This window comes from Zonotrichia albicollis, chromosome 1, assembly GCF_047830755.1.
Source record: "Zonotrichia albicollis isolate bZonAlb1 chromosome 1, bZonAlb1.hap1, whole genome shotgun sequence".
Classification (NCBI taxonomy): Eukaryota; Metazoa; Chordata; class Aves; order Passeriformes; family Passerellidae; genus Zonotrichia; species Zonotrichia albicollis.
Genome location: NC_133819.1, coordinates 60,902,128 through 60,915,285, shown reverse-complemented (window position 1 = coordinate 60,915,285; position 13,158 = coordinate 60,902,128). Strand labels below are relative to the sequence as shown.

The following is a 13,158-nucleotide window of genomic DNA, read 5'->3' as shown; positions in this document are numbered from 1 at the left end:
TCACGGCCGCGTCGGGGGCCGGGACGGGGCATCCCGGAGATGGGAGGTGGGAGGAGGAGTCGCAGTGGGATGGAAATCTCTTCTTCTCCCTGCTACGAAGTGATGAGACACAATTGTGTTGCCGAGATATTTACAGAATAATAATAAATAATAATAATAAATCTGGAGCGACTGAAACCGAGTCCGCGGGTCTGTTAGTAATTTAGCAGAATGGGATTTTCCTTTCTCTCGCCTGCCAGTTGATGCTCTTTTCCAAATTTCCACAGCGGGGGAAGCCTGCGATTTTTTTACATAATGATTTCAGCATGCGAGGCTGCCTCGCCTTTTTTTTCTTTTTCTTTTTCTTTTTTTTTTTTTTTTCCCTCTCCCTGCCTGCCTCTTTCGCTCCCCGGTCTACCTTCTTTCCCCATCTTTACTTTGCGACCCCGGCGCGCCGCCCGTTTCCTGCAGGAGGGCACCCGGCTCCCGCAGGCTGAGGGGACCCCGCGGGCGGTGGCGGCGGGGCCGGGGCTGGGCGGGCGCCGTGCCCCGTGGAGGGCCGGGCGGCCGGGGCCCGTCGGTGCCCGCCGGTGCCCGCCTCCCGCTGGCCGCCCGCCGGCGGCGGGGCCGGGGCCCGGCTGACATCACGGGGCCGGGGCGGGGAGAGGGGCCGGGAGGGGAAGGGAGGTGGGGGGGGGGGGGGGGGGTGTTTTCCAGCTTTAAAAAGGCGGCGCCGGGCAGCGCAGCCCTGCGTCAGAGCGAGACTTCCCCGCTCCGCACACTCACTGCCCCCGTCCCCTGGCTGCAGCTCTCCGCGGGCGGCAGCGCCCGCCGCCCCGTCCCGCCGCCTCAGCGCGGGCAGTGCCTCCGAAGTCCCCACGCACACCCGCCCTCCTCTCCATGCCCCGTCCCCGGGGGGGCGGCGGCGGCGAGCTCCTGTGCCTCCGCGGGCGCGGCTACCACGCCGGGGGCGGCGCGGTCCCGGTCACCGGGTCGTGAAGGCGGGCGGGGGGGCGCGGGACAGGCGGGACAGGCGACGAGGGGCCGGCAGTGGCCCAGGGCGCGGCGCAGGGCTCCGCCGCCCCGCCGGGTGGATGCCAAGCGCTGCCCCGCCGGCCGCCGCCGCGCCGCCGTCGCGGGACCCATCCAGCGGGAGAGAGAGGCCGGCGGCGGCCCCGCAGGACGGCGCTCGCCCGCTCGGCAGCACCATGAAGGCGGCGGAGGAAGGTAACGGGCGGCGCTGCGGGGGGCGGAGGGCGGGCGGGCGAAGGTGTCCCCCGGTGTTTCCCCGCGGCGGCCCGGAGGCTCGCCGGCGGCCGCTTGCCAATAGGTGTCTCTTTCGCCTCTCGCAGGGCGCCGCCGCAGCCGCGCCGCTGCTCCTGGCCGCTTTCCGCCGGTCCTGGGCCCGGGCCCGCTGCCGGAGGGGCTACGAGGGCGCCGGGGATCCTGTCAGGGGCGCACGCTCGGGGATTTCCTCCCCATCCTGGGGTTTGATTTGGGGGGGTCAGTATACAGCCCATCGTTGCAGGCAGTCACGTTCCCGGGAAAAGCAAGGAGTCCTGGGCAGTGCCAGGCGCCGTACCGGCGCTCCTGGCACACCGAGACAGGCGGGCACGCCGCGCCTCGCTGCGGGGCTCCGCCGCCCCGCTTACCCCGCGCCCCCGGCAGGCGGGCGCGCTGCCGCCGCCGTCCCGGCTCGGGGGGAGCGCTTGCCCTTCTATCCCAGCTCTGAATCACAGCTTCTTTCTCTGCTCCTGCCGCGAAAAGTGCCCTGAAAACACAGTGGCAAAGTTTCTAGAGGGACAGATGGTGGGAGCAGAGCTCGGGACGCGCGCAGCTCCTCCCGGCTGAACTTGGCTCCTGCCATGGGTAGCGTCTGACTGACTTCGCGCCTCCCTTCTTGCCAATCGAGACACTGTTCTCCCCCCGGAGCATCGCTATCCACCTACCGCCGAAACTTTCGGACCGTGCCGCTGCTTACGGCTCCTTTCGGCCCCGGCAGCGGGACCTCGCAGGCATCCCCGCCGGGCATCGCCTCCGCGCCGCGGCAGGTGTGGGGCAGATCCCGGCTCCCCGCTGCGAGCCCGACGGCTCCCTGCTCCCCTCCCGGCTTTCCCCGGCTCACAAGTTTCCTCCCTATCCAGTGGTGCCGCCGCTTTGCAGCGGCTGCTGCTGGGGCTCGGGCAGGGCACAGCGAGCTCGCACGTCCCGGGCAGAGAAAGTTGTGAAGAGGCGAAGTGGGGGCTTGTCCATGTCCGCCTCGTTCTTTCTGCAGCGTGGGACAACGGGATTCCATTCCCCGGATTTGTCCCCGGAAAGCTGGAAGGGAGCTCAAGACCCATCTCTCTCTCTCTTTCTCTTTCTCTTTTTTTTTTTAATATTTATTTTTACACAGCTGTTTTCACCCTTGGGGTTCATTGCAGTTGACAAGATTCTGCCAGGGCGAAATCTACAAGCGCGGCTCTGACTGTGGCTTGCGAAGTGGAGAGCCTTTTGGGATGGAAGTTAATTATACTGTATTTAATAGAAGTGGCTGGCGTGCCAGTCGCACACTCAGACATCCGTGGGCTGCACGTATGGCTCTTCCAATGCCCTGGGCTCCAAGCACACTGAATACACCGTTTGTAAAAATTACATCCAGAGGCAGCTGACATAAAAAGCCTTCTGCAGCCTCTTGTAAAGGATGAGGCTTTATTTCTGTGGCATTTCTGATGCCTATGTTAAAATGTGCCAACCCTCGTTGATAGTTCTCTTTCCCAGTGGTGTGGTGTATTTTGTAAGGGACTAAGAAAATGAGTCCAGCCAGAAAGAGTGACCCAATCCAGGAAACACGTAGGGGAGCCCTGCACGTCAGGATTGCTGCCTGCAAATTAAGGTGCCATTTGATTGCCAAACTACAACAATCAAAGAAAATACTTTATTTCTTGTTTAGTCTGGGAAGAAATGTGCAAAGAGTCCCGGTGGGAGGACCTCGGGTTTTTTTTGGGTGGTGTCCTTTACCTTTGAAAATGCCAGTGTTTATGCCAGGTTTAATGCCATTGACAAGTTACATTTCACTTCAGGCTGGGGGGCTGCAGCTGAAGCAGACCATCTGATGCATCCCTTGTTGAACCCACTTTGTGGAGTTGGAACAAGTCCAATTAACTCCAAGGAGAGGCTGGGTGGGCAGCGGCTGAGCTGGTAGATCAGTCCGTGGGTGTGCAAGGGCGGCTGGTGACACGGAAATGGCCTTGCCAGGGCGCACTGCCTCCCCATAGCTCGTTTCTCTCTCCTCAGTTCAATGACACTGCTTCGAACTGGACTGTTAGCTGGAGGGCCACTGTTAATCTGTCCGCACATGTGGTGTCGCTTCGTTTCTAACCTTTTCATGGCACATCTTTCCTCTTTCTCCTTCTCACAGGAAGGGTGCCAATTGAAATATTTCATTGACGGTACTAATACTAATGTCACTGACAAATCAAGCCGTCTGTAAATAGTGTGGGACAGTTCACCAATCTTGCAGGTACCTCATGGGGGAGAGACGAAGGATCGAGGGCAGCAGGTACTTGGGAGCTTCTCCTCTCCTCCCTGCCGGGGCACTCCAGGAGATGGGCGTCTGGAGCAGAGCAGTGTCAGGGAGGGTTGACACTACTGGAACCGGGGGCCTGGCGGCTGTCCCGCCTGTAGGCCCTGGGCAGAGAGGGGCACGGGGGAAGCGGGCCGCTCCTCCCTGCGGCGCGGCCTGAGCCGGCGCCCCGGGGCGACCACGGTCGGGGCAGGCGCAGGGGGAGCGGTTCCCCTGCTGCCAAGGCTTTCAGCACACTCGGGTGGGTCAGCCCCGGCATTTCGGCACTCACGGCCCCTTCGGGGCGAAGCTCAGCTCGGCTCCTGCCAGAGCCCAGCCTGCAAGGATGTTCGTCCCGGCGAGGAGGGGGAAAAGAATAATGGGCTCAGATGGAAAAAAATTGTGTTTTCCTGGCACTTTAGAACGGAGATTTCGGTCGCAAGCCTGGAAAATGGTATTCCCTCAGTTTATAAGAGAATACTATTTCCAAAACTGCTTTAAAAAACTGTTCCTTTTGAAACCCGACCTGAAGCTTCGGCAACTGAGGAGCCGAGCCGAGCTGCTGGGGCGGACGCTCCTTTGCCTGGCAGAGATCTTTAGAAGGGCCCGGTGTAACATGACAGGAAAGCACCTCGAAACATAAAGAAAGTCTTAATTTACTTTTCCCCTAATTTGTATCCCGTACGAGCGGGAAGAGAGACAGGCCGGGCAGAGTCCTGTCAGCACAGCCACCGGACCCCTTTGCAGGCGCCCTCCCGGTGTGTGGCGGCGGCCCGGAGAGGACCATTCCCTCTCCGGCGCACGGAGGCGGCCGGCAGCGTTCCGAGACCCGCTTTACTGCGCTTTTTATAGCAGCTGGCACTAGTGGGTGCTGCGACTAAGTGAAATTAATAATAAATAAATGAAAGCGGAGCCTCTTGGCTCTCAGACGCGGCGTGGTGGGCATCCACGGAAGAAACTTTATCAGTCGTCAGCGAAGAGGGAACACGCCGGTGTCCCCCTTGAGTGGGCTGAGCAGCCCTCCGTCCCCACTTCCCTACCGCTGAAGCGCGACAGGAGCCGCTCCGGCCCCCCGCCGTTACCGCCGGTCGGGAGCAGGTGAACTCCCGCTCTCTGCCCACCCCCGGGCTCCCCATCCCGCCCACGGCGAGGCCTCGGCGGTCTGGGTCTCCCCCGGTGCCCCGGGTGGGGAGAGGGTTCCCGCGGAGCACGGGCTGCGCTGCAGGGGCAGAGCCCCGGCGGGAGGGTGCGGGGGGGCCGGGCACCGCGGTTGTTTGCATCGACCCGGAAACATCAACAGCGCGCAGGAGGGCGGATCGGAGGCGGCAGCGAGACAGGCCGCCCGTCGGGGCCGAGATCACGTTACCGAGCGCAGCCGTCCCACGCCGTGCCGGGGCTCCGCGCAGCCCGGCCCGCCGGCAGCAGGTGTCCGGGCGCGACGGGGCGGGCCGCGGCTGCGCCACCACCGCTGCCAGGGTGCCGGAGCGTGGCGGGGGTCGCGACCGGAGCCATGACGGGCGTGGAGGCCGAGCAGGAGTTTGACTTCGATTTCCTCTTCGAGTTCAAGCACAGCGATGAGGGTGGAGGTGGGTCGCGGCAGGGCGGCCGGGGTACTTCCGGGGGTGCCGGCGGCGGGATGCTGCGGGGAGCCCTCCTTGCGCTGCCCCGTTCGGGAGGGGAAAAGGTTACCTCCCTTCGCGGGGTGGCGGAGCCGGCAGTCCCGCCCGGACAGGTCTGCCCGGCCCCGGGCGGCGCTGGTCACCTCAGTCGCGCCGGGAAGCGGCGAGCGGGGCCGCGGCGAGCGGGGTAGAGTCCTGACCGGGCGGCAGGCGCTCCTCTGGCGGGTCCGTGGCAGCAGCCGAACGAGGTGCAGGGGGAGACGACCCAGGGGGGCCGCCGGTGCAGAGTTTTTAGAAGTTTGGAGTTGTTTGAAATGTCCGGACCCCCTCGCTGACCGCTCGCACGGCTTGCCCGGCTGGCTTTGGGTCTCGCCCGTGACAGAGATGGCCTGGTTGAGAACTCACTTGAGCCTCCTTTCCCCATCCCCCCGTGAGCCGGAGTTAGGCTCAGGGTTTAGCTTGAAGGTCATCCGCAAATAAAAATAACGGGCGTGAATTTGTCACGCGTCACAACTGTTTCCAACTCTGGTGTCTCGGTCCGGCTGTCTGTTTTTATGGCTTTTAAGCAACGCTTGAGGTGGAAATGAGGCGAACAAGGCTGGAACTGGCAGAGAGAGAAGGTTGCCGCTTCCTGGTGCGTGGTTAACTCACTGCAGCGTCGGTGATAGCGGGTCACCGTAAAGAGCTCTTGTACAAGTGGATGACTTAACGCTGCCTCAGAGTAGGGCTGTGTTTGCTCTGTGCCTTATCTTTTTGCCTGGAAATTCTAGCAGGTTTGCAAATCCTTGGCTGCCTAACGCAGCCTGCCAGGACATGAGCGAAGGTGTTTGCACCTTCCTAGCTCTCCCCAGTTGCCCACCTCTCTGGGAGAATGTCAGTGTCCAAATAGTTGTTATGAGCTTCTAGTTTTTAGAAGAAGGCAATTTCATACCAAGCTTTTCTGATAAGCGTTCTAGCAATTAGACATCTGAGTGTCTAAAGTGGAGGGGCCTAAGCAAATTAATGTCAAAGTCCTAGTGTGAGAAAAGTACCTAACTCCATTAGGCAATTTTGAAAGCATGAATTTAAACACAGACATAGGTGTGGCTTCATCTTGAGTAATGTAAGACAGCCCTCATCTTCTCTAAAGACCCTACAAGCTGCAGGTGTTCAGCATTCCTATTTAAAATATGTAAATAAAAAACGATGGTGCTCAATGCCTTGCAGGATCTGACCATTAATGATTGAAAGGAATAAAACTTGCTTACTGTGAAATAACTAGATGAAAAGAAGGAGCTTTTTAACTGCTACAAAGGGAAATGTAATATGTGGAGGTGTGCTCACAACTCAAAAGGGTCCAATTTCTTGTCCTAGTTATACTTACCATGAGTGTGGATTTGTTGGAGCAGAACTGATGCAAACCTGCACTGGTCTATCTGATACTGGGCTTTGGCCCAGCATATTAAAATACCCTATTAAATGTGTCTTGGTAGTCTGTACACTGGTCCTGGGTGCCTCTGTGAACCACAGTCATAACAGTGACACCACGGCACAGGTGTTACCTGCCTTTCATCTGCATCAGGACTGTCAAAATATCCTACATAGCTACATTATGTGATGCAAGATTTTATTTCTACTTGTCTCATTCACCCTGGTGAGGAAAACATCAGCATGTTATAAATGCTGACTATGGATGTGTGTTTGATGAATTTTGTAAATATGGAAGTTTTGGAGAATGAGCTTATTTCAGAAATTTTAGCTGGCGGTTTTTAGCCCACAAACCAAGGTCTCTGTCTTGTTCCTAGTTCTGGCTTTTATATTTGGTAGACATATTTTCTACATGCTGCTTGTAATTTTAAGATACCTAAATATGTTTGGAAGGCTTTGGATTTTGCATCTTTTTATTTTGTGTACTATTGTACACAAACTATGAATTGTATGGCATTATTTTTCTTGGGCCTTTAAAAGTTTGCTTAAAAAAAAAAAAGCATAATAGTTCTAAAAGTGGCTATTTCTTGTCATGTGAATTAAGGAACTTGTTGCTTATAGCACTTGAGGCTGTCTTTTAATAATTTTTTTAAAACTGGATTCCAAAGGCTCATCTGAGCTTTGTATTGCCTATTGAGTCTGGGCTGCAGATCTCCAGCAGACTGCAGTGTTTGAATTCACTCCAGTCATGCATTACAATTTGAGCAAACTGCTGGGCTCACAGTACTTGTCCCTGTTATTTTGTTTGTTTACCTATTTATTTTTAATACAAGATCTAAGAGCGCTGATTCCGCAGTCAGCAGAGGCAAAGCCCACCTGGTGGGTGCAGAGCTGGGGCAGCCTGCCGAGCCCCCAGTCCCTGCCTGGAGTGTCTGGCTGCATGGTGCGTGGTAGGGACTGGCTGGGAGCGGTTCCCAGCTGTGCCATGTCACAGTGCCTTCCAGCTGTGTGCCAGAGCAGGAGCCTGTGGAAGGGTATGTGGAAGAAGAGCACAGCCAGTGTCCCAGCAGCAGTGAGGACATGGACATCACCTTCCTCTGGAGCTGGAGGAAGCAGTGAAGGGGCTGAAGCTGCCCTGAAGGCACTACTCTAGCCCCTTTCTCTGAGCTAGTTTCTGAAACAGATAAGGTCTTACCACAGCTGTACCATGTCAGGGTTTTTTTCCATGACGGGTAGGAGGGAGGGAAGTGGTGGTGGTTGTGGGTTGTGCGGCCAAGTGGCAGGGCAGCAACAAAACAGAACTGATTTTGGAAGGAGGGAATTCTGATCCCCCTGGCAGATCTGCCCCTTGGTGTGACCAATGCAGTTGGATTTTGTCAAGTAGCACCTCTTTTGCTGTATTTCCTGCTTCCTTGGTTGTTTGAATAGAGCGTGAAGCTGCAGCATGTTTTGAATAATCCAGTGTTATTTGTGGCACACTGCAGTGTAATTTAATGACCCTTCCTGAGCAAATGGCCAGTATCTGAGGGCAGACTAGAGAGCAAGTTCAAAAGGTGTTGTTGCTCATCATTCCCAACTGTTACCTGCTATGACATGCATCAGCTGGAGCTGCTGTGAAGCTGCCACAGCACATTAATTTTTCCTAAGTACCGTTTGCCTTGGAGTCGTTGCCAGAGAGAAAGGTGAGCGTGGGATCACAGGTGGATGACACCAGAGAGGGCTGAGCTGATAAACAAGAGAAAGAGAATAGCTGGCTGTGCTGGTTACCAGCTTGGAGGCTCGTTTGCATTTGCAGAGCTCCCTGGTCACCTCCGGAATAGCAGCTGCAGTAATTAACACAGCCTTTCCATATCTTCCGAGGGAAGGTACGCAAGATGACTGCCAAGGGAACTTGCCTCCTGGGATAGAAAGTGACAGGTTTCCCATGTGGACTGGCTGTGGCCGAGGGGCATGTGGAGTTTCCCTCTGTCCTGCAGAAAAGTGATGCTGCTGCCATAATAAACCTCAGGGAAGGCTGATGCATTGCAAGCACAGCTTGGGGCTGGAGCTGGGTGCATTTCCAGACTTCTGAGAGGAACCTGTACACCAGCCTTACCCAGACTCAGAGTTCAGCAATCATTGTCCCTGATACAAAGATTTTGCTCTCTTTTTCCAGTAAAGTAAGAGATACTGGTGTTAGGGCTTACGTGTCTGGTTCGTGTGTCCTGGTGACGCAGAGCCTCCCTATATCAGGAAGAATAGAGGTGAGGATTCCTCATCCCACCACAGCTCAGAGCACTAGGGGCATGTTGTCCTTGGTTGAGGGCTGCCCATTTCCCCCACGGGCAGCCCACCAATATCTCTGGGTGATAAAAAGAGTCACTTATGCATCCCTGGGACAAGGGAGCGGAGCTGAAGGAATGCCTTCAGCAGGCAGACATTCAGGCTAAGCAGAGATAATGCCATGTGGACCAGTTTTGAAACGCTGGTCCACAGGGATGCTGCTCTACAGGGATGGAGGCATGCAAAGGGCATGTTGTTCCTTGTGCTTGGTCAGGGAGCCCATTGGCACAGGGCTGTGATGTGATCTGTCACTTTCCAGGTTTTCCACACTGGCTGTGCAGCTCTGTTCTTGCTTTTATACTGTTAAATGGTTGGAGAGCTGGCCCAGAGCACGCTGCTGGCAGCGCTTGATGTGGCGTGTGCAATAACCAGCAATTTCAGTGGAATTTCAGCTGTCGCTGAGTAGTGAGACATCCATGTTTATCCTTCACCTGGCCTCTGCCAGTTGGGCTGGAGGATAAGTGGTCCCAGAAACCAGAGCAGATCAATAGATCCATCTTTTTCCAAAATCCTAGTTAACTGGAACCAGTTGGAAACTTGCTGTAATGGAAATTTCGATTGTGTATAATTTTTTTAACAGAATGCAGTTGATCTTTTTCTTTGCTTTAGTCTGCTTCCACTTTTGATTTTTTGTCCAGTTTTTTGTGTATTCCAACTTTTCAGTGAGGGAGTTACTCTCACTTATGTAAAAACACATCTCTTCAGCTGCATCTCCGAAGGCTGCAGTCTCCCAGAATCCTGAAGCAATGTTGTTTGACGACTCAATTTTTTTGTTTTGAAGGTTCACCTAGGAACCGTGTTCTCAAGACCAGCTCTGTCTGCATACATTCCCCATCCCAAGATATCTTGTCTTGTTCTGTTCCTTGGTGGTGTTATCAAGGATGCTAGTCTGCAGCCTCTTGCCCAGCATGGCACACCTCTGGGCTGTGCTGTTGAGGAGAGCTGTGCTTTTGTGTGTTGTGCCATGTCCCACCATTTCAGCTGGGTATGTTACTAAGTGAGTATATTTGTGCAGCACCTCATGTCATTCTTTGTTGTTCGTTTGTTTCTTCCAGAACACTATAATTATGCATCTTCAAATGTAAATGCTGGCTTGCCTCTAAATGTGGCACATTCCTCACTGTCAACTCCATGTCATGGCCTGCAGACATCAAATCCCGTCATTTCAGTTGTCCCATCGACAAACCATCCCTCTGGATATGGAGGACACATTGACAGTGGAGCCTCCGAGTACTACCTGCCGCCAAACATGAGACCTAATGGGGCTCCAGCGCTGGAGAGCCCCAGAATTGAGATCACGTCTTACATGGGGTTGCATCACAACAACAACCAGTTTTTCCACGATGATGTGGAGGAGGCCATCCCTAACGCCAAGCGGTCGCCTTCCACTGCCACTTTGAACTTGCCGAACATCGAGGCGTACAGAGACCCGTCCTGCCTCAGTCCAGCGAGTAGCTTGTCTTCCAGAAGCTGCAACTCTGAAGCGTCTTCCTATGAGTCCAACTACTCATATCCATACACTTCACCTCAGACCTCTCCGTGGCAGTCCCCGTGTGTGTCTCCAAAGACCACCGACACAGAGGAGGGCTACCAGCGCAGCATGGTGGCCTGCACTTTGCTCAGTTCCCCGAGGCACTCTCCATCGGCGTCTCCCAGAACGAGCATCACAGAGGAGAACTGGCTGGGGGCTCGCAACTCCAGGCCTCCGTCTCCCTGCAACAAAAGGAAGTACAGCCTAAATGGCCGGCAGACTTCCTATTCCCCACACCACTCCCCCACTCCTTCTCCGCAAAACTCCCCGCGGGTGAGTGTCACGGATGACACGTGGCTGGGGAACACAAACCAGTACACCAGCTCCGCCATCGTCGCTGCCATCAACGCCCTCACCACTGACAGCACCCTCGATATGAACGATGGGATTCCCATCAAGTCAAGGAAGACCACCATTGATCACACTCCATCCATGACTCTCAAAACGGAGCCGGCTGGCGAGGATCATGGGACCATATCGCCAACTGCCGATTTGTCACCAGAAGACTTCTCCAGCTTCCAGCACATCAGGAAAGGAAACTTCTGCGAGCAGTACTTGTCTGTGCCACAGCATCCTTATCAGTGGGCCAAACCAAAGCCTCTATCTCCAACATCCTACATGAGGTAAGGAACCCCGACTTAGAGGACAATTCCAGTAGTATCTTTATTGCATGCTCTTGTTTCCTCCTTTTCCTTCCTGTCTCGTTTCCTGCCAAATCTGCCCATCCACTCACTCCACTTAACAGTGTCTTGTGACACTGCCTCTGTTGTTGGTGTGGTCTAACCATGAGTCAGGCCTTGAAGGGTGAAAGAGGCTGTTCAAAGAGCTGGCTATGCATAGGGTGTAACCAGTTATCCACTTTCCAGGGGATGAGCCCCAGGCTGGGAACTCTGGAAATCGGGCATTTGGAAGCTCAGGGAGCAGGACCATTTCATGCCAACAAACCTGTGGCTTTACTTGAAGTTTATTATGTCTCAGTATTTTTATATTGCTGGACAAGCATATGATCTCATTATGGTGATTGTTGCAGGGCCTTTTACATTTATGCTTTGTACACAGTGAATACAAGTTAATTAAGAAGATGGTTCTTTTGTGAATTATTTCAGTTTATCTGAAATTTTTTCAGCTCATTTGAAGGCTGTCTGTCAATATTTTTCTGTCTCTACTGGACAGTGATTCTCTGGGTTTTTTTGTCTTCCCTGCTACTTCTGTTTAAAGAAGAAAAACTAATTTTTCAGCTGCTGGTGGTTAAATCTGTTCATCAAATTTATAATGATCACAACAGGGCTCTGGGTAGGAAGCTGTACAGAATAGCTGAAATCTTAGTTACATTCATTGCATTTTCCTTCTGTCGTAGATATCAACTTTATTTTGGAGTCTTCTGTAAGAGGCATGTGGTGCAGGAAAATAGTTCAGCTTTCCAAGGGCTTGTAGGCTGTTCCTAGTCCCTGATTCTGATGGTCACCCCCTTTCCTCCTCCTCCCCAAGCACCCCTGGCTTCTTGCTCTTGACAGTGAAGCTGCCTTTCTCAAAATGAAAGCAGTAAGTGTGTAGCTGAAGTGTTTTAGTTAGCAATGCATTTCCTGGTTTTCAGCCTTGTCAGTCTCACCTTTCTTCAGCCAGCACCTCTCTGCCTTGTGCTGTCTCCGGAAACTGAGATGGAGTGGTCCATGGCTCTTAATGTTGCAGCACACTCCCCTTCCTCATCATTCCCATTCTCCTCTGCATTGCCAAGCTCCTTTCAAGACCCTGGCTCAAATCAGTGCTGGGAAGCGCAGCAACCCCTTTGGGTCTTGGCCACCCAGAGTTAGGCACTCATCTTTCGGAGCTGGGTTGGAGACTTCTAACACCAGGCAAATCCTTCAGAGCCTTCCCATTTACTTAGAAAAAGCCTTTTTATGTTCCCCCAGTGCAGTGCCAAGTAGCCCATGTTCATCAGAGAGGCTGGCCCTCAGCTGTTGTGTCAGGGGCAGCTTTTTGTCGATGACTTCAAGGGCAGGAATAGGACAGTTTGCCCAAACAGGCTTTTATCTTTCCGTTGCAGCAAGCGGCCGTAGGCGCTGTGCCACGCTCCGTCAGGAGGCACCCAGCGTGCCTGTGTGCTAACACAAACAAGAAAGGTGAAGTGCACAGAACGAAGCCCCACTATGTTGTGTATTTAACATTTTTTCCACTGTTTTGGTCTTGTATAAAATATGTTTCCTGGTTTGCAATATGTTTCCATGTGATCTCATTAACTCGTGCTCTAGGGCAGTTGGAAGTTACTGTTGAAATGTGATTTTTAAGTTATTTTACCAATCAGATAGACTGACAGTGCTTCCTTCCACCAAAAATACCTCTCATTTTATGTATATGAAAGTACTGGGCAAGTGAGCACGGACGTCAACAGGATCACAGCCTACGCAACAGAAACTGTTATTTTAAATCTTTCCAAAAAAATTGGTTAAGAATTTGTCACAACAGAGCTGGATTTTTTTCCTGTTATGTTACACATCTGTTCTATTTCAAACGTGAGGACTGGAGGGGTGGATTCTAACAAACAACTCAGGCTCCAAAATCTACCCGGTCATAATGATTTTGAGATAACCAGATTTGATTACCTCCTCTGTCCCTTCCTGAATATGCGGTACAGTTTTCATCAAAAGCCAGCATGCCTTGGAAAATCACTGACGCCTTTCCCTCCCTCTCTTGCATTCCCATCTCTTTGGGAGCAGGAGGGAGCAGGCTCAGGCACATCATCGGCTGAGTGCTGTCTC

At 53.9% G+C, this 13,158-nt stretch overlaps 1 protein-coding gene across 6 annotated transcripts in view; it reads left to right on the top strand.

Moving 5' to 3' along the window:
* Positions 1-698: 698 nt before the first annotated feature.
* Positions 699-13,158, top strand: part of NFATC1 (nuclear factor of activated T cells 1) — a 110,702-nt gene continuing 98,242 nt past the window's right edge. For 4 of the 6 annotated variants that reach the window (XM_074542436.1, XM_074542448.1, XM_074542443.1 and 1 more), the window contains exons 1-2: positions 699-1,206; positions 9,927-11,025. In XM_074542436.1, the coding sequence (XP_074398537.1) occupies positions 1,074-1,206; positions 9,927-11,025 (1,232 nt within the window). In that variant the 5' untranslated portion in view covers positions 699-1,073. Of the gene's footprint in view, positions 1,207-4,882; positions 5,110-9,926; positions 11,026-13,158 lie in introns of those variants that run through there. The other 2 variants (XM_074542423.1, XM_074542430.1) reach the window with 2 other exon arrangements.